Source organism: Acipenser ruthenus, chromosome 30, assembly GCF_902713425.1.
Source record: "Acipenser ruthenus chromosome 30, fAciRut3.2 maternal haplotype, whole genome shotgun sequence".
Taxonomy (NCBI): Eukaryota; Metazoa; Chordata; class Actinopteri; order Acipenseriformes; family Acipenseridae; genus Acipenser; species Acipenser ruthenus.
The window spans coordinates 9,144,315-9,164,338 of NC_081218.1; the positions used below are offsets into that span (position 1 = coordinate 9,144,315).

At 42.1% G+C, this 20,024-nt stretch overlaps 1 protein-coding gene across 4 annotated transcripts in view; it reads left to right on the forward strand.

Annotated features, from left to right (window-relative positions):
* Positions 1–11,297: 11,297 nt before the first annotated feature.
* LOC117435116 (kinesin-like protein KIF21B) overlaps positions 11,298–20,024 on the forward strand; it is a 63,568-nt gene continuing 54,841 nt past the window's right edge. For all 4 annotated transcript variants that reach the window (XM_059004706.1, XM_059004708.1, XM_059004707.1 and 1 more), the window contains exon 1: positions 11,298–11,713. In XM_059004706.1, the coding sequence (XP_058860689.1) occupies positions 11,670–11,713 (44 nt within the window). In that variant the 5' untranslated portion in view covers positions 11,298–11,669. The remainder of the gene's footprint in view (positions 11,714–20,024) is intronic.

A 20,024-nucleotide genomic window follows, 5' to 3' on the forward strand; every position in this document is an offset into this window, starting at 1 on the left:
CTGAACGCCAGTTACACTTGCGAGCACTGACTGCGAGCCGCCAGCTGGCAACGTGCGTGAAAATCTTCACGTCACCTTCCTAACTAATGACTGTAAGCTGTCCATTCTGCTGATCATTAGAATGCTTTCAGCTTGCTCTGTGGTGCGGTTTTTGTGTTTTGGTTGATATTAATAGCAGTGAGATAGTTGAGTGAATGCAATGCCACCTCATCGGTGTTCGTGGTGTTGCGAGCGAACACCAGTTCTGTTGCACAAGTAGGCTGCGCATTTGCATCGGGAGCGGTCTTCAAATGTGCCAATGTGTCCTTGTAAACGCCATCCATCAGATTGCCTGTTTAACAGAACGGCTGTACTCACAAAGCAGATCAATACGCCGGATCTGTCTCATCGAGCGCTGCTTTTATTGGTAATTGAACACAATTCTCAGCAGTGTGACAGTGCCATCTGTTACTGCTGGTCCATGGTGCAGCCACATGGCTGTTTCTTACTGCGTGTTACTGCCAGGGTCAATAATGCATGAATTTAGATGGGACACATATCTACATATACTACATATCTGTGCCAGTTCTGTATATTTAAAATGTATTCTAAACATAGCAGTGAGCATATCAATCAGTCTTTATTTCTTATATACACCTTTCGTGATGAAGCGCCTCAAATCGCTTTCCAGATCAAAACAACAAATGAACAGCATACAGAACAATTCTGAGAAATAGTAAAAAGAAAACAGGATGATAAAATCCCCCTTTAAATGACATCATACATCAAAATGATAAAAAAAAAATTGTATAACACAGGATGATACATTTTTTTCATTAACATACATATACCAAATGATTTTAAAAAATGGGTTTAATCTTATAATCTTATAAAATGTGGCAGACATACTAAAATACTCAAATATGCATTTCATAATAGCGGAGCCAAAAACTAAAATCAAAGCGCAACACTCACGCCACCTGAAATATAATCATCATATACAACATTTGTGTTATTGTGTCAAATGTTTGAAAACTCTAACACAACAGTGTGTGTGTGTGTGAGTGTGTGTGAGTGTGTGTGTGTGTGTGTGTATGTGTGTGTGTTTGTGTGTGTGTGTGAGTGTGTGTGTGTGTGTGTGTGTGAGTGTGTGTGTGTGTGTGTGAGTGTGTGTGTGAGTCTGTCTGTGTGTGTGTGAGTGTGTGTGTGTGTGAGTGTGTGTGTGTGTGTGTGTGAGTGTGAGTGTGTGTGTGTGTGTGTGAGTGTGTCTGTGTGTGTGAGTGTGTGTGTGTGTGAGTGTGTGTGTGTGTGAGTGTGAGTGTGTGTGTGTGTGTGAGTGTGTCTGTGTGTGTGAGTGTGTGTGTGTGTGAGTGTGTGTGTGTCTGTGTGTGTGAGTGTGTCTGTGTGTGTGTGTGTGTGAGTGTGTGTGTGTGTGTGTGTGTGTGTGTGTGTGTGTGTGAGTGTGTGTGGCATTGTTCAACCTTTATATATAGAATCTTTTTATATGTAGAATCTGTTCTTTATATTTAGAATCGGTTCTTTATATTTAGAATCTGTTTTGGTAAGTTTTTAATTCTGAACAAAATAATAATATTAAATCAGGTGTCCCAAAAAAATAAGAAGTAAATGTCACAATTTCAGATTCACATTATGTTGCTTAATATTACCAAGAAAACCCCCACAAATATTTCAGTTTTTAAGGACATTGTATTCAGCAGGTGATCAGAAGCAAGGAGAGGTTATCTGAAGACATGTTAAATGGGGGGTTATCGTGTTCTTTTCCCAGGACACACTCATTTGATGGTTTATAAATGTTACTGAAGCTGTTTTACAGTGTGATTCGATGGCTCGGCCCCAAGGGATCCCCTCCATCAGTAATGACATGTTGTGACAGTAATAAGGGTCATATTTCAGCACTTGGGTCCCGAGATCACAGGCACCAATTACTGTGAGGGAGATGTAATCCCCAGTGATACGAGGGTCAATTACAAACTTTCAAAATACTGTATAACATAAACATATTTAATCAAACACAAGGTCTCTCTCTCTCTCTCTCTCTCTCTCTCTCTCTCTCTCTCTCTCTCTCTCTCTCTCTCTTCCCCCAATGAGTCATATATTTTGAATCTTTGAACTCACTGCCATCGCTAATTGTTAATTCAGTCGAATATGCTGCTTCTTTGATGGATTTGTTATTTACCTAAAATACCTGACTTGAGCTCCGAATCTCTAATTGAGTTGTCATGATCTTGTTTCACCACAAGGGGGCAGGAAAGCTCTCCTCACTGCCTCCTCCCCGGAGTTCAGAAGACACTGTAAACGTCATGAGGACAAAGCTGCTAGAAGAAAAGCAGCATCTGAAACAGCATTCAAAACATAAAATAGGATCAAAATATCTATGTGTCAATACCTGATAATCACATGGAATATGATAATATCAGAGCCATTTTTGCATTTAAATTATTATTATTATTATTATTATTATTATTATTATTATTATTATTATTATTATTATTATTATTATTATTATTATTATTATTTATTTCTTAGCAGACACCCTTATCCAGGGCAACTTACAATGCTTACAAGATATCACATTATACACATTATACATTATTTCACATTATACAGATTTTTTTTTTTTTTTTACATACAATTACTTTGGATCCTATTCACAAACCTTTAAGCACTGCACATGGATCAGTATTAGGAGTAGCACAGGGATCAGTATTAGGAGTAGCACAGGGATCAGTAGCACAGGGATCAGTATTAGGAGTAGCACAGTGATCAGTATTAGGAGTAACACAGGGATCAGTAGCACAGGGATCAGTATTAGGAGTAGCACAGTGATCAGTATTAGGAGTAGCACAGTGATCAGTATTAGGAGTAGCACAGGGATCAGTATTAGGAGTAACACAGGGATCAGTATTAGGAGTAGCACAAGGATCAGTATTAGGAGTAGCACAGGGATCAGTATTAGGAGTAGCACAGGGATCAGTATTAGGAGTAGCACAAGGATCAGTATTAGGAGTAGCACAAGGATCAGTAGCACAGGAATCAGTATCATACCTGTCAACCTTTGAAAATACAAAATCGGGAGTGGGGGGGGGGGGGGGGTGCAATTCGTGATACCTTTTTTACTGTTTATAAAGTAAAATAAGGGACAAAATCTGTCCCGGGAGATGTCCATGACAAGGGTCTAAAATTCGCTGAAGTCCCAACAAAGGCAGGATTGTGCTGAGGCTGGTGAGCTGCGGTCCAGCACCGTGGAGCAGGGTTCTCAGCCCTCACTTGCTGCTGGAGGGCATTGTACACTGAGGATTTATCACCTTTGAGACACTGCATTTTTATTTTCTCCACAAAGTTACATACATTGTGTAACCTGCCACACTGAGCCGCATACTCAAACTGTTAGAGACTGCCGTATTGGAGGCAGCTAATCTAATCAGTGTTAGATGCAAATACAGATGCCTCTTAGATTATCAAAATGAAGCTTTGTGTTGCATAGGCTAACTATGCATGTGACTCTCTCTCTCTCTCTCTCTCTCTCTATTCCTCTCTCTCTCTCTCTCTCTCTATCTCTCTCTTCAGTGTATTTTTGTCTTTAAAAGTATTTGCAAGTGTCAGAGAGGGCCTGATTTTAATGATTTATCCATCTGTGAGATAAAAATCACTTGAACATACCCTACAGGCTTTGGTTTTGTGTGGCGTACATGTGATGTTGTTTTGCATTGGTCTAAAAAACACAAACAAAATACATTTAAAAAAAAAACAAAAAAACACCCAACTAAAGTCATCTGGTTGCTCATCCGATTCCAAGCAGCTGATCTCAAAACGTTGTCGAGTTGGGTCTTGGAGGGTCCCAACGATTCAGCATTCACAACATCGCTAGGTTACCCATCCCATAACCTCTCACCACTCTCTGTGTGAAGAAGTGTCTCCTACCCTCTGTCCTAAATCTGTGTTGGAATAGAGGTTGAAATTCATTCAAGATGCACCACAGTTATGTAATACAGTTTGGTATTTGCCCCATTTGTTGTTAAACTAACCACCACAGTGTAACACTACAATACTGGAAAGCAACAACTTGGGTTGAGTTTAGAGTAACAGATTTTTCACATCCTGGTGCATTTAATCAACATATCTATATACACACACACACAAAATACACACATCAGTAAGTTCTCTTGTGTTAATCAATAGGTTTTTAACCCTGCACAGTGCAACAGTGCAACCAGTTAGGAAACATCCCAGTCTGGTATTCTTATACGATCAAACCACAATCCAATTCCATTCTTGAGGCTGAGATCTTGTGATATAATGCGTCTGTGGCAGCCGCTGGAGTGAGACTGGGAGTGCAGTTGATAGAGTGCCCCTGAAGACAGTCAATCAGGACAGGACTTTCAGCACGCTCTCCCAGCCTCTCAGTGGGAAGAAGGCTGATCTGCCCTTAAAAACTACTTTATGAAGCTGCTGACAACCCTGTTTATTCCCCCTTCAACACTGGGCCTGCGCTGGTTTCCATGGAAACAAGGGCACAGCTTAAAAAAAAAAACTCTACAAGACTGCATGTACAATGAAGAGTACAGGCACGGAGAGGAGAGCAATCAATCAAACGTCATGGTACAAAACTAGGGGTAAGAAACAGCACCCCAGAAATCTTTCACAGGGTACAAAACTAGGGGCAAGAAACAGCACCCCAGAAATCTTTTACAGGGTACAAAACTAGGGGCAAGAAACAGCACCCCAGAAATCTTTCACAGGGTACAAAACTAGGGGCAAGAAACAGCACCCCAGAAATCTTTTACAGGGTACAAAACTAGGGGTAAGAAACAGCACCCCAGAAATCTTTCACAGGGTACAAAACTAGGGGCAAGAAACAGCACCCCAGAAATCTTTTACAGGGTACACAACTAGGGGTAAGAAAGAGCACCCCAGAAATCTTTCACAGGGTACAAACCTTTGTAGCTTTAAAGCAGGTCACCTATAAGCTTTTTTAAAAGGGCTTTTTTGAACATTCACATGGAGTGTCCTGAGTTATAGTTTATACACCTCATGTAAAAATAATGGACACTTACTTACAGTGAATTCCAATGCAGCCTCCTTGCAATGATGGCAGTCATTGGAATACATGTGGATTTTAGATCATTGCCCACCCAAGGAGGGAAGGTAATTCTGATGAGCCCCAAACCCTCCCCTATAAGCTGGTTTGAAGGCTCCCTGCACCCCCCATCCCCCGACACATTCCTGCAGCTCTATGATGGCAGGATCTGAGGCTCTGCTTACCCAATCCATGCCTTCATTCAGACTTACAAGCAAACAAGACAATCCTCCTCCTTTATCCATACCTTAAAAAACAAAATGACCCGTAACAACAGAGAACACGCACACGGCTTGGGCATTTAGGACTTCAAGCCCCCGTCTGCATTTGTATTTCAGAGTACATGCTCATCTAGATTTGGTTTTGTCGATTTTATTGGAGAATGTCGCAGAAGCAGCAGAAACAATGTGCTTGTTCTCCGGGAGAGCCTGAGGTTATAAAGGCAGGGTTGAGAAAAGTCTAAACCAGAGAGGGGCTCAATATTGAGTGTTATCACTGACCCGACCCTGGGGCTGATCTCTACAGTCTGACCCAGTTGCTGCCTGAGCTAGCTAATTTAACTGCCTGCAGTCTCCTCTGCTCTTCTGGAGCTGACAGTCTTGAACAAACCCCTCAGCATGTGACAAGTCAAGCAGTCTCAGACCCTTCCTGCTGCTGAGGAACCCTTTGTCTGCAGAGTGAATAAATTAGGCCCCTCTGGGTCTCTGCAAAAATGGAAAAGGGGTTTCTTATCAAGCTGGAGCAAAGTGTAATAAAGCATAGGGACACATTATAAAGCACAGAGAGGTATGGTAAAGCATAGGGAAGCATTGTAAAGCACAGAGAGGTCTGGTAAAGCATAGGGAAGCATTGTAAAGCACAGAGAGGTCTGGTAAAGCATAGGGAAGCATTGTACAGCACAGATAGGTCTGGTAAAGCATAGGGAAGCATTGTAAAGCACAGAGAGGTCTGGTAAAGCATAGGGAAGCATTGTAAAGCACAGATAGGTCTGGTAAAGCATAGGGAAGCATTGTAAAGCACAGAGAGGTCTGGTAAAGCATAGGGAAGCATTGTAAAGCACAGAGAGGTCTGGTAAAGCATAGGGAAGCATTGTAAAGCACAGAGAGGTCTGGTAAAGCATAGGGAAGCATTGTAAAGCACAGAGAGGTCTGGTAAAGCATAGGGAAGCATTGTAAAGCACAGAGAGGTCTGGTAAAGCATAGGCAAGCATTGTAAAGCACAGAGAGGTATGGTAAAGCATAGGGAAGCATTGTAAAGCACAGAGAGGTATGGTAAAGCATACGGAAGCATTGTAAAGCACAGAGAGGTATGGTAAAGCATAGGGACACATTGTAAAGCACAGAGAGGTATGGTAAAGCATACGGAAGCATTGTAAAGCACAGAGAGGTCTGGTAAAGCATAGGCAAGCATTGTAAAGCACAGAGAGGTATGGTAAAGCATAGGGAAGCATTGTAAAGCACAGAGAGGTATGGTAAAGCATACGGAAGCATTGTAAAGCACAGAGAGGTATGGTAAAGCATAGGGAAGCATTGTAAAGCACAGAGAGGTATGGTAAAGCATACGGAAGCATTGTAAAGCACAGAGAGGTATGGTAAAGCATAGGGAAGCATTGTAAAGCACAGAGAGGTATGGTAAAGCATAGGGACACATTGTAAAGCATACCAGACCTCTCATAGACTTTCACTATATTTTTATTTACTATTTCTAACTCCAGTCAGACAAAACTCCACACAGGACGAAAGTCGACAACAAACTAAATATTTTGGCACTTTTTAGTTCTTAAAAACGTGTTTTACAAAGTGGGGACGTCCCCACAACGTTGTTTTTTCATGAGTTACATTTTCTCAAATTCTGTCCACACACACACACACACACACACACACACACACACACACACAATCACACACACACAAACACACATTTGTGGGTTGTTTTAATCGAATGGTGTGATTGAATAGAGTTTCGAACCACTTTGCGTGCATTTTGTCACAGTAGGTGTTATGTAACACTGCAGTTTCCTAGGACGAAAGCAGCTTATGTGTAGTTTGAAACTACAAAGAGGATTTTGCTGATCTGTGTTACATCAATACATTAATCTGTTCAAGAATCTTGATGGTAAACTGCAAAAATAAACTTCACTATGATTCCCCAGATTTGTACGAGGACAGGGAGCACTTAGGGCATCTAAATGTTCTTGTTGCCAGAGCAGGGGATCTGTATGAATCGTTCCAGCTCCTTACCTTTTTATGATGCTTGCAATCATTCGAACAAAGTCTTTCAAGCCCCTTTTCAATACGCTGTCATCTGTGCCCAGTCCACATGGGCTGAGACAGGAAAAGGGAAGCATTTTGTCTTGTTTAATAAACATGCAATATGACACAACGTGAAAAACCAGTCAGACACGCTGAGGTCTGCAAACAGGCTGCCGAAACCTGGCCTGCTTCAGCTTCATGTAAACGAAGAAGGTGACTTTCATTTCCTCTCGGGAGTCGAGGGTGAGATGCTGATGACTGCAGGCAGGGATGGGCTGCTCTTTATTTTCAATAGTAATCGTGAAACGGCAAGACTCTGAGTCACACACCACAGGATGAAAATACAGACTTCAGAACAAACAGATTTCAGCATGACCCTATCAGACAAGGTCAGCTAGAGCCCTGGAAATCACAACCTTCTGGTTCCAAAGCAAGGGCTGGGCGAGCTAAAGGAAGAGTCTCACTGCCTGCAGGAGTGTTACTGTACAGTGTAAGGGCTGGATGAGCTAAAGGAAGAGTCTCACTGCCTGCAGGAGTGTTACTGTACAGTGTAAGGTATGGATGAGCTAAAGGAAGAGTCTCACTGCCTGCAGGAGTGTTACTGTACAGTGTAAGGGCTGGATGAGCTAAAGGAAGAGTCTCACTGCCTGCAGGAGTGTTACTGTACAGTGTAAGGGCTGGATGAGCTAAAGGAAGAGTCTCACTGCCTGCAGGAGTGTTACTGTACAGTGTAAGGGCTGGATGAGCTAAAGGAAGAGTCTCACTGCCTGCAGGAGTGTTACTGTACAGTGTAAGGTATGGATGAGCTAAAGGAAGAGCCTCACTGCCTGCAGGAGTGTTACTGTACAGTGTAAGGGCTGGGCGAGCTAAAGGAAGAGCCTCACTGCCTGCAGGAGTGTTACTGTACAGTGTAAGGGCTGGATGAGCTAAAGGAAGAGCCTCACTGCCTGCAGGAGTGTTACTGTACAGTGTAAGGGCTGGATGAGCTAAAGGAAGAGTCTCACTGCCTGCAGGAGTGTTACTGTACAGTGTAAGGGCTGGATGAGCTAAAGGAAGAGTCTCACTGCTTGCAGGAGTGTTAATGTACAATGTAAGGGCTGGGCGAGCTAAAGGAAGAGTCTCACTGCCTGCAGGAGTGTTACTGTACAGTGTAAGGGCTGGATGAGCTAAAGGAAGAGCCTCACTGCCTGCAGGAGTGTTACTGTACAGTGTAAGGTATGGATGAGCTAAAGGAAGAGCCTCACTGCCTGCAGGAGTGTTACTGTACAGTGTAAGGTATGGATGAGCTAAAGGAAGAGCCTCACTGCCTGCAGGAGTGTTACTGTACAGTGTAAGGTATGGATGAGCTAAAGGAAGAGCCTCACTGCCTGCAGGAGTGTTACTGTACAGTGTAATCCTGGGTGATCCACACCCCTCCCCTTACAAGGCTAATATCATACACACAAAAACTATGCTGTGATGCAAACCACAAGTTGTTTAGACCGAATGGCCTGCCACAAAATGCTAATCAGTCCCATATGGCATAGCAGTAAAGGTTTTACTACGAAATGACTCAGACACACATGGGTTTGGGACCTCTATCGTTTGTCTAATCAGTCTCAGGTACTGCATCACTGATTGAGCTCCACTTGAAACCTGGGGAGGCTCAAAAGGGTATGACTTGGGAGTATTATTTCCATCCCAGCAATCCCTTGCCTTCCTTTATGGTGAGATCGGAATCCAGGGGGTGTGGCTTTACCCAGAACATTCTAAATGATGTAAGAGGCTGACCCAGAACATTCTAAATGATGTGAGAGGCTGACCCAGAACATTCTAAATGATGTAAGAGGCTGACTGTACATTGACTACATGTCTTCATGAGTGGCATGCATGACCCACCATTGCAAGGAGTATTGGTTTTGTCATAGAAGGAATTAGGATAAAAAACTGAATGTAAGTGGATCAGAAAAAAACCCTGTAACTGTTACTCTGTGGACACCATTTACATCACCTGAACAACACAGCGCACTTTTATAACTTAGCTTGTGGGATGGCTAGTTATATCCTCTGTCACTGTTTAATATGAAGATACAGTAATAGATATGTGTACTACATGTGTACTACCATGTAGCTGACATTGATGAAGGCACACGCCAGAACTGTGTGTATTATTATTATTTATTTCTTAGCAGACGCCCTTATCCAGGACGACTTACAATCAAAAGCAAATACATTTCAAGTATCACAGTACAAGTAATAATACAATTAAGAGCAAGATAAATACAATGACTTTGGTTCAAGCAAGTACAAGTGTGACAAAATACAATTCAATGATACAGCAGATAAGTGTCAGTGATAGTTACATCAGGATATGATTAAATACAAAATACTACAGATTAAACACTTGGCAGATTACAGTACTCTGACGTACAGGGTTAAATGCAGTAAAATAGGGGGCAGATAAGAGCAAGTAAAGCGCATTTAAGGAAGGGTGATAAGTGTCCCAGGTGAAGAACAGAGGAGTTCTACAGGTGCTTTCTGAAGAGGTGAGTCTTGAGGAGGCGCCGGAAGATGGTCAGGGACTGGGCAGTCCTGACATCTGTAGGAAGCTCATTCCACCACTGCGGAGCGAGGGTGGAAAAGGAGCGGGCTCTGGAGGCAGGGGAGCGTAGAGGAGGTAGAGCCAGTCTTCTAGTGCAGGAGGAGCGGAGAGGTCGAGTGGGGGTGTAGGGAGAGATGAGGGTCCGGAGGTAGCTGGGTGCAGTCTGGTCAAGGCATCTGTAGGCTAGTACAAGAGTCTTGAACTGGATGCGAGCGGTGATCGGGAGCCAGTGGAGTGAGCGGAGCAGTGGAGTTGCGTGGGAGAAGCGAGGCAGAGAGAACACCAGGTGGGCAGCGGAGTTCTGGATGAGCTGGAGCAGACGGGTGGCGGACGCAGGGAGGCCAGCCAGGAGGGAGTTGCAGTAGTCTAGGCGGGAGAGGACCAAGGCCTGGACCAGGAGCTGGGTGGCATAGTTGGTGAGGAAGGGTCGGATTCTTCGGATGTTGCTCAGGAAGAATCGGCAAGTGCGTGCCAGAGTGGAGATGTGCTGGGAATAAGAGAGGCAGGGGTCCAGGGTGACTCTGAGGTTCTTAGCGGAGGAAGAGGGAGAGAGTGTGGTAGATTCCAGAGGAACAGAGATAGAGAGATTAGAGGAGGGGGAGGAGGAGGAGGGAAAGAAAAGGAGGTCAGATTTAGAGAGGTTGAGTTTGAGATGATGCGCGTGCATCAGACAGATAGCAGACAGACAGATAGAGATACAGGAGGAGATGGTGGAGTCAGAGGTGGGGAAGGAGAGGAAAATCTGAGCATCATCAGCATAGAAATGGTATGAGAAACCATAGGATGCGATGAGGGGGCCCAGGGAGCGGGTGTAGAGAGAGAACAGGACAGGACCCAAGACTGACCCTTGGGGGGCTCCTGTTGAGAGAGAGCGAGGTGTGGAGGTTGCTCCATGCCAGGTTACCTGGTAAGTGCGGTTGGAGAGGTAGGAGGAGAACCAGGTCAGAGCAGTTCCAGAGATTCCCAGGTCCGCAAGAGGGATAGAGTGATCGACAGTGTCAAAGGCAGCAGAGAAGTCGAGGAGAATTAGGACAGAGGAGAGAGAGGCAGCTCTCATATGTACTTGACTTGGGTGTCTACGTTTTACAAGTTGTTATTTATGTTGAAAAAAGGTCCCATTACAAGGTTCATTACTGGTGCCACAACACGTGACTAAAAAACCCGATCCCTATAGTGAGTGTGGCCGGATCTTCCGGCCGTGTCCTCTCATACCTTTTCACCGCCTTCTCGATTCACATTGTACTGCCATATAACGTGTATCAGATCGGGTACACCCATCAACGAGTTCACTCCATGGAGAACACCTTTAACCAGGGCTCCCAGCCTGTTTCTGCTATAATTGGTCTATTATCAGACTTGGGGTGGTTCAGCCTTTCTGTATGGGCAGGTCGCTATCAATCAAGCGCGGCTGCCCCGCCCCCTTCGTCAGTGTGAGTGAGAGCGCAGCCGGAATAATGAATGCACTTCTCTTTTCAACGATAGTTGCTGCTGATACATAGTAAACGGACGTAGCGGAAAAAAAGAAAGACGGTTTCAAATTGCTATTTACCAAGCCGCCAACAGCAACCACAGCATGACATTTTACAGAGTCTCGGAGAGTGTCTTATTTATTTATTATGCTATCTATGTAACGTTATTCGGCGCTGCCAAGGCGGTATCTGTTTTAAATGTGATTGATCGAAGTTTTTAATGAAGCATTAGGACTTACCTTTAATCGTGATAATCATTTTAAATAAGAAAGGGCTTGCACTGAGAAGGAATGGCGACTAATCAAAATGACTGCTGTGTCAAGGTATCTTTGAGGTAAGTCGTATGCGTTAATATAATAATAACTGTGTGCGTCTGCCTAGTTAGAATGAAATGCTTTTTTAAATCTAGAAAAAGGGAGAATCGTTTATTGTTGCAGTTTACGTTATATCACATCTAACAGGCATACTGTAAATAAGCAGGATGTCGGACGATGTATGCAACCACAAGATTCGTGAAGTGCTCGCTTATATTGTATTGATGTATGTCACCAAATCATTTATAGTTGGCAAGTCTTTATTGTAGTACAGCGTTAATCATACCGTTACACGGCGTGCATCGGGGTCATGTACAGTACAGGCGTGATTCTGTAGATGCGCCCAGGGTCTGACTGCTCCCTTTGCAGCAATTGCTAGGTGATGATCCAGCATTGTGATATTCTGTAGCTTAATATTCTACATGATTCTCAATGTAGTAATCAAGTGCAGTAGTTATGTGTAGGGCACATCTTTTTCTGCAGAACAGGTGCACAGTATTTGAAACGAAGTCATGCTACAGTCTGGATAATGATTCTCCTCTGCATTGACTGAGTTACACCCCAAAATGGTACGAAACTATACTGGGATCATTGTTATGCAGTAAATATATTGCTTTGTTGCTAGTTCCACGAAGAGGGTGTGTTAACTGATTTTACTGTACTGTGGACCGTTTTTTTAAAGTCTAAAAACGGTGTGGCAAGAGACAGGCGTTGCAGTATTTATTTCACACAAAGGGCTCCGTGCTGTCAACAACCACAGTAATCCTCTTTTGTTCCTGTGTCAAAGGCATGTGATTAAATACATATATAAATAAACACATGAATACACAGGAACAAAGGTATTGCTTTTTGACCTTCCCAAGAAACGCAGGGTCTGGTTTGAGTGTAGATGCTGTATATCACTTACAATAACCAAGGTCAGGCATGGATATGTCAGATTGTTATTACATTTTGTGAGGTTGACATATTGACTTGCATTATCATTAACCATTACATCTGGTGTGGAGAGTTTTGCATTTTGAGTGGCAATTTTCAAAATACAGTTCAACAGTGGTAATGATTGTGTGTGTCAGCGTGTGTGCGTGTGTGTGTGTGTGTGTGTGTGTGTGTGTGTGCAGTTAAAACAGGTTATTTTCTTTTGTTTTAGGATTAGGATGGAGAATTGTCAAGCCTGTTTGTTTCCGTGGGAAACTGGGCTGTTGTGGTCTTGTCTGTCATTAGACCATGCTTTTGTAATTGCTTCATTTCCTGAAGCTAGACCCTACCCTCCACTCTATGATCTCAGATGAACTGTTTAATTACATGTCATCTCAGTAATTTTAATTTACGATGGCGCAGCAGAACATTTGTTTTATGTGTGTTAGTTATTGTGCGCACTGGGGACCCTTCTTAAGGAAATGCTTGAGAGGTAAATGTCTGGCCAGTGATTAATCGATCCCCCCTCCCCCCCTTACCCCCCTGGTATCCCTTTAGAACTTTGACTAATGTAGAAGTGAAGATTCTAGAACATTGTCCACTGAAGGGTCACTATTGGACGGACTGCGTTGAGTTTCCAGCAAATACGCACAGGTCTGCAGTAGGTCTGAACAAGGGCAAGTTAACCTGGTGCCAGTGTAATAGGATATATACACCCTGCAATAACAGTACATTCTTGTTAACATATCTAATGTGCCCTGGATTGCAGTGAAAGAGCAGCTCCTAGTGCTTAACAATAAAAGAGAAGCTACGACATGGGAAGATCCCGAATGCTCTGCCAGACCCAGTTTACCTGACAGAGATGTACATTCCAGCAGAGCAGCAGTAAAGCAGGCTCCACAGAAACGAGTTATTGGATTTTAATATGAATAACTGCGCGCACTGCCCTTGTAAGATAGTGGGACTGTGTGTTTCTGGCTGAACAACAATAGACCTTTTCTGAAACTCTTGTCTAGTTTCTAAACAGCAAACCCAGCAGAAAAGCAAAAGGTTCTGTAATCCGATGTTTTGTGTTTGGAACCCTTAATTATGGTTCTGTGGATTAAAAATCTCAATGGGTTAATCCCGTGCAGATTCACAGTCAAGACCTCTTTCAGAGCCCTGTCTATTGCAGTGCAATCCAGGAGGGAAGTAGTGGCAAGTTACGAAAGAGATGACACACACAGATGGCAAGCCAAGCACAGAAATGCAAAAGCAAGCAGTGAAGAAGAAACAGGTACAGATTATGTTATGAATCCTTAAGACATCCTTAATAGCAATGCTGCAGTGTGTGATTATTTTGCTGCATCGCCCTCCAGAAAGCCGTGGATTTCGTTTTGGAGCTCCTGTCCCTATCTTTCTTATTGTTCTTATTATATAGGAAGCCGTGTCGAAGGCGCTGCACTGAGAATCTGCAGGAAGTGGAACAGCAGGCAGGATGTTGAAGCAGCGCTGCAGTCTGAAACACAGCCTCTTGGACCTCCACTTTCATTTGGCTTTGTAAACACCACATAGGAAGACATGCTTTGCTTTAGCAGGCCAATTAGTTTGTTTCATGCTACTAATGGTGCCGGCATCCCTTAAGCGCAGTCACATGGGTGGCATGTATTTATATAGGTCACAAAGTGAACCCAGTCAAAGCTGGGGAAACAATTAAATAGCAAAACAGAGGCTTGGTGGGGGGTTGTTTAAATGGTCATGAAAATCTGACTATCCAATCACACTTCACATACAGTAACAGAACGCTGCAACACTACACCGGCACCCATCAACTAATACATCTCAGAAATAACTACTAACAGTGATGCAGTGTCTGATCACCACTTAATAATGTTCCTGACAATATTCAAACGACATCTTGCAAACAAATAATCATACAAATTCCACTGTAATGCTATTAAAATGGCATGTTATTAAATTTAATTTTATTAAAACTAACATTTACTGAAAATGACTGCGCAGCAAGCTTTCAAGTTAACTAATGAAAGCACGTCCATTATTGATCGCTTTATTTATATTGTATAAGCAGGGCCAGCGCAAGGATTTTTGCTGCCCTCCCTTCTCACTCTTTTTTTAATTTTATATATATATATACACACACACAACGTATAAACAAATTAATGTACACCAGATTATGTTGTTTTTTTTATAATCATCACTCTATATACAATCATCACTCTGGTTATAAACAGCATTGACATCTACTGTCAGCTCTACAATGACAATATTTATGATCAATGGATTCTACCACCATGCATGATCTTAGAGATATGAATAACAATTGATACAGGATACGCAGGTTACTTCAAACACATTGTATTTTCATTGTACCTTATTTGTACAGTATCGTATTGTGTTCCTTAACTACAATAAAACTGGTATCTAACGTGTAGGTTAGTGATCATATAATCATGCACAGCAAATCCTCCGGTACTTTTTTCTATAGGCAGGTTCTTGACTTAAGAATTAACTTTAAATAATTAAAGAATCTTTACTGATGTGTTATGAAAATGCTTCAATGGCACACAACCGCTCTAATTTCAGAGCCTGGGCACCGATGAAGCGATCTCTTTTCCTTGTTGTGTCAAGGCAATAATAAGCCATGCGGAAATCAAATCTTTTTTTCTGCGCCTTCAAGCCAATTTAGCGAATTCTAGTGATTAAGGGCTGATTTGGCGAGATTTATTGTCAAATGCTACTAGCTACAAACCTAGCAATTTCCTGGACAGTCATTGGACAATTTCAGAGATATAAAATCGGTAAAACATTTTGATTATCCTGTATTAGCAACGTCCTTTTATAAGAATCATTGTCAGGGTCATTTAATGAAATCCAATAATGCGCCGCCCCATTTGAATATGCAAGGAACTTTAATGCGTCCTTTGCTTAGCAACGGGCTCGGACCACGAGCCTGTTCCCAGGGGAGACCAGATTTCACACCAGCATGATGACCCCGCCCCACCCCCAGCGTTCCCGTACTTTCAGATTTAGGTCTACACAACTGCTCATGAGATGCTTCTGTAACATCAGCAATAAGTTTTGCAGAACAAGAAACAGTGATCTAAGACGATGAACATTTTACGACTAAAGAAATGTGAAGAATAAAATGTAATTATGTACCGTTTTTGCCGCCCCCTTTAATTTGCTGCCCTAGGCGGCCGTCTGTTCTGCCTATATGGTTACGTTGGCCCTGTGTATAAGCATCTTATTAACGCCTGATTAAAAGTGTAGCACTGTGTCTAAATATGCATGTTCTAACTCCAATGTGTTTAAATGTACATGACAAGTTTCTAAATGAAGTACATGCCATGACAGTAAACAGAGGGAAAATAAACTTAAGTGCATATCCAGCGTTCCATCTTTGACAGGCCTGCCGCAGGTACATTTCTTACTGTTGCCAAACAGGTTTTTTTAAGCCCAAATAAAAGATCTTTGACAGGCTCGGTTTTTTGGCCAATTTCCTGTGCCTTACTGGTGGCCACATTGCTAATTTTTCCCAAAAATACGTAGTTTATCATATGAAAAATAAAGAAAATATAGACATATGCACTTAAGTTTTTCATGTATTTCTGTAATAAAACCAAACTGTTTCTCATTTTGAACATACAGCAGCCCCTCTCAACTTCCCAAGACTTTCTATAATAAACTGGAGGCAAAAATATGCTGTGACAGCAGGTCAAACGTAATAGGGTTATCAATCATATAATTTAATACAATACCTAAGCTAAAGTACTTTGCTAATGTATTTAAGTTAAATAAATACAAAAACCACTTTCACATTCCTGTTCCAATCACATGCTGCACAATTCCCAGCTAGATCTAGCAAAATTAAAGCAATTTCCAATGCTATTTATCCTAAACCTGTATGAAAAACTGTAATATTCCAGAATAGGCTGTGAAGGCTTTACTTTGCTTCACTGACTATAAAGCAGAGGATGTCAAACTTAAAATGATACACTTTTTTATGTGTGTATTTCAGGCAGAAACAGTACAAAAGTAGACATCTCTTTGTTTTTTCTTTTTTTTTTTTGGATCCCTGCCACTGTAGTTTCTTCGCAATAAACAAAGTGGCAAACAACACATTTTCATAAAGTAATAACATTACTGGGGTTTACCTGAGCTTTTCTTCTTCTTCTTCTTCTTCTTCTTCTTCTTCTTCTTCTTCTTCTTCTTCTTCTTCTTATTATTATTTTAGCTGTGCATGCAAATGAAAACTCAAATTTCATATTGCACTACTAAAGCCTTCTCTCGTGATACTAATTAAAGAAACTAATTAGTTTGAAATATCGCTATAATCCAATTATTTATTATATTTTCTAAGGGGTACCAACAAATGTTTCCAGGCCATTTTAGAATATCTTTGTAGAATAAGCAATAATTCATCTCTTTTCACAGCTTCTTTGCTTTATTCTATGACATACCAAAGGCATGCAAGTATACATGATAAAATAGCTTTTAATTTCATCACTTTTCAGGAGGAATGAAGCATTATTTCATTGAGCTGTAAGGGTACCAACAAATTTGAGCACATCTGTATATAACCAAAAGTTTAGCTTCACCTAGTAGAATATTAGGATGCAGACATAATAATAATAAAAAAAACCTATTAATTATTTCGACATTTTATTTAACATCATGCAATCTAATAAACTACAAAATGGTATGTCAAAAGTCTACTGGAAACTACATTATTAGTACAGTATTTCATGTTAGATTTCGATATGTCACATTTTTCAATTTTTGGAAAACTACAAAGCGATATGTAATTTCAATAGGTCAACGTAACATTATTAATTTTATACAAGGAAGCAGTGTGGTCCAGTGGTTAAAGTCCAGGGCTTGTAACCAGAAGGTCACTGGTTCAAATCCCACTGACTCACTCACTATGTGATCCTGAGCTTCCTTGTCCTCCGTCCTGCGGATGAGATGTTAAATCAGTGTCCTATTGTAAGTGACTCGGCATATAATGACTGTTCACAGCCTACCTCTGTAAAGTGCTTTGTGATGGTGGTCCACTATGAAAGGCGCTATATAAAAATAAAGATATAGGGCGTGATGTAACACTTTTGGCCATAGCTGTAATGCCCTTCATATAATCTACTAAATAAAAACACTGGTTTGTTTTTCAGCGTTATTTTTTTGTCATCTATATGCAGGTGTATGAAATGAACGATCAGAGTTTAGCACAGAAACATACAATATGTTGCTGACAGCAAGTAGCCTACTAATAGCAGCCAGTTATTTAATAAAAATAGTAGTGAACTTCAGAAATAATAAAAAAAGTCAGGAAGGATGCTTATCAGGGGCGATGTATAAAATACTGACCTGCCTGTCCTTGTATGAAATATGGAAGGGATCAAACACTTCACTTCACCTCTGTAGAGAACAGTTTCATTCATGATTTTTCCTGGCAAGCACGTGTTGTCAGCACTTGGCTGTGATTGGTTAATCCACTGACGGTACCCAGAAAAAATTGCTGTGGATTCGATTTGAGCGATACCGCTCAGCATCAGCGTGGGATTAGCGGTATCGTCCCGCGCTGATCTGTCCAGCACCATGTGAAAGCAATGGCAGCGATACAGGTGGTAAAATGCCTTGCGTGCCACGCTGCGTCTGTCTGACCCAGGCATAAGTAAGGTTTGAGATTAGTGGAGGAGGGGTACATAGGCTTGTAAGTAAGGCTTGAGCAGCATGGACATTGTTCAAAGTTGATTAAACATTCTCGAGTGTGTGGTCCTGTTAAAGGTTACTGCTGTACGTACAGCTGACTATCTCTGGTGTCAGAGACAGAGAGTTCTTTGGATCAGAGAAGAAAACCACAAAGTGCTGCTGAGCAGCTCCGGAAAACGTAGTGCAAATCATGAGAAGACAAAGAGACTGTCCTCTGCAGTGCTGTTAAAGTCAATAAACTATAGTCTAAAGAAGAAATGCAACTCTTTCCTTTTTTTGAACATTTAAAGTAGTAAAGAGTGTATATTTCAAATCATTTAGGTTTTAGAATTGATTTCTAGAGAGCAGTCAATGGCTTGTGTTCCGGTTGTGACCAATTCATTGGCATTGGACGTGCTGCAGATGACAATAAAGAAGTGATTGTGCTTTCATAGGGGCGGAGAGGGGAGGAAGTACACCCTCTGTTTCGATGTCAGAGGCCACTTAGAAAATAAACATGAATTCTGAAAGGCCCAACAAGGCGAGTTCTCTTTATTTCTGTATTATTAACAGCATCGTGGATGAAAGAGACAGTGTGGAAGGATAAGGAGTCTGCAGCTGCGTCTGGGGAATAGGACCTCTGTCTTCAAATAGCCTGCACACAAACCACTGCTGCTTTAAAACACTCACAACAAACGAGAACTTATATAATGAACTTTACCTTAATAAAGCACACTAATAAACAATGTCAGGGTGGTTTAAACCTGGCTTTCTTCAGCACAGTGTATTTCAGACAGAGCGGCAGGTAAAAGGCCTGCGTCTGTTGACTGATCAGTTTACTCTCATTTTACAATGTCAGTCAGCATTTTATAGAGCGCCTTTCAGACAACCGTCACAGAGAGCTGTATAGCAAGGCTTGGATTTGCCTATCTTGTTATAAAAAAAGAGTCTTTATTCTGCGCTACACATTTGTCACTTTGCAATGTTATGTAACTGACCTTTTGTTTACGAGGACTGGAGAGCTGGTTTGCTTTTATCATTTACTCCCATGTCATTTTTTTGCTCTTCAGCGTTAACGAGAAAACACCTCCAGGACTAACGCTAATGCATTGTGTAATGTTGCCTGGTTCTGCACATGCAACAACAACTCCTGCTGTATCTGCTAAATGGTTGGAGGTGGAGGGTTCAAACCCAATTACTCAGTCCCGCACATGTTTCTAGGTGGGTGATTATAAGAGGCTGGGATCGAAGCAGGGTTTACTCCTGGGTGGGTGATTATAAGAGGCTGGGATCGAAGCAGGGTTTACTCCTGGGTGGATGATTATAAGAGGCTGGGATCGAAGCAGGGTTTACTCCTGGGTGGGTGATTATAAGAGGCTGGGATCGAAGCAGGGTTTACTCCTGGGTGGGTGATTATAAGAGGCTGGGATCGAAGCAGGGTTTACTCCTGGGTGGGTGATTATAAGAGGCTGGGATCGACGCAGGGTTTACTCCTGGGTGGGTGATTATAAGAGGCTGGGATCGAAGCAGGGTTTACTCCTGGGTGGATGATTATAAGAGGCTGGGATCGAAGCAGGGTTTACTCCTGGGTGGGTGATTATAAGAGGCTGGGATCGAAGCAGGGTTTACTCCTGGGTGGGTGATTATAAGAGGCTGGGATCGAAGCAGGGTTTATCTTTGTCTAATGCGGCAGCCTAACAATTTTTTTTGCAAGAGGAGAGATTTCTT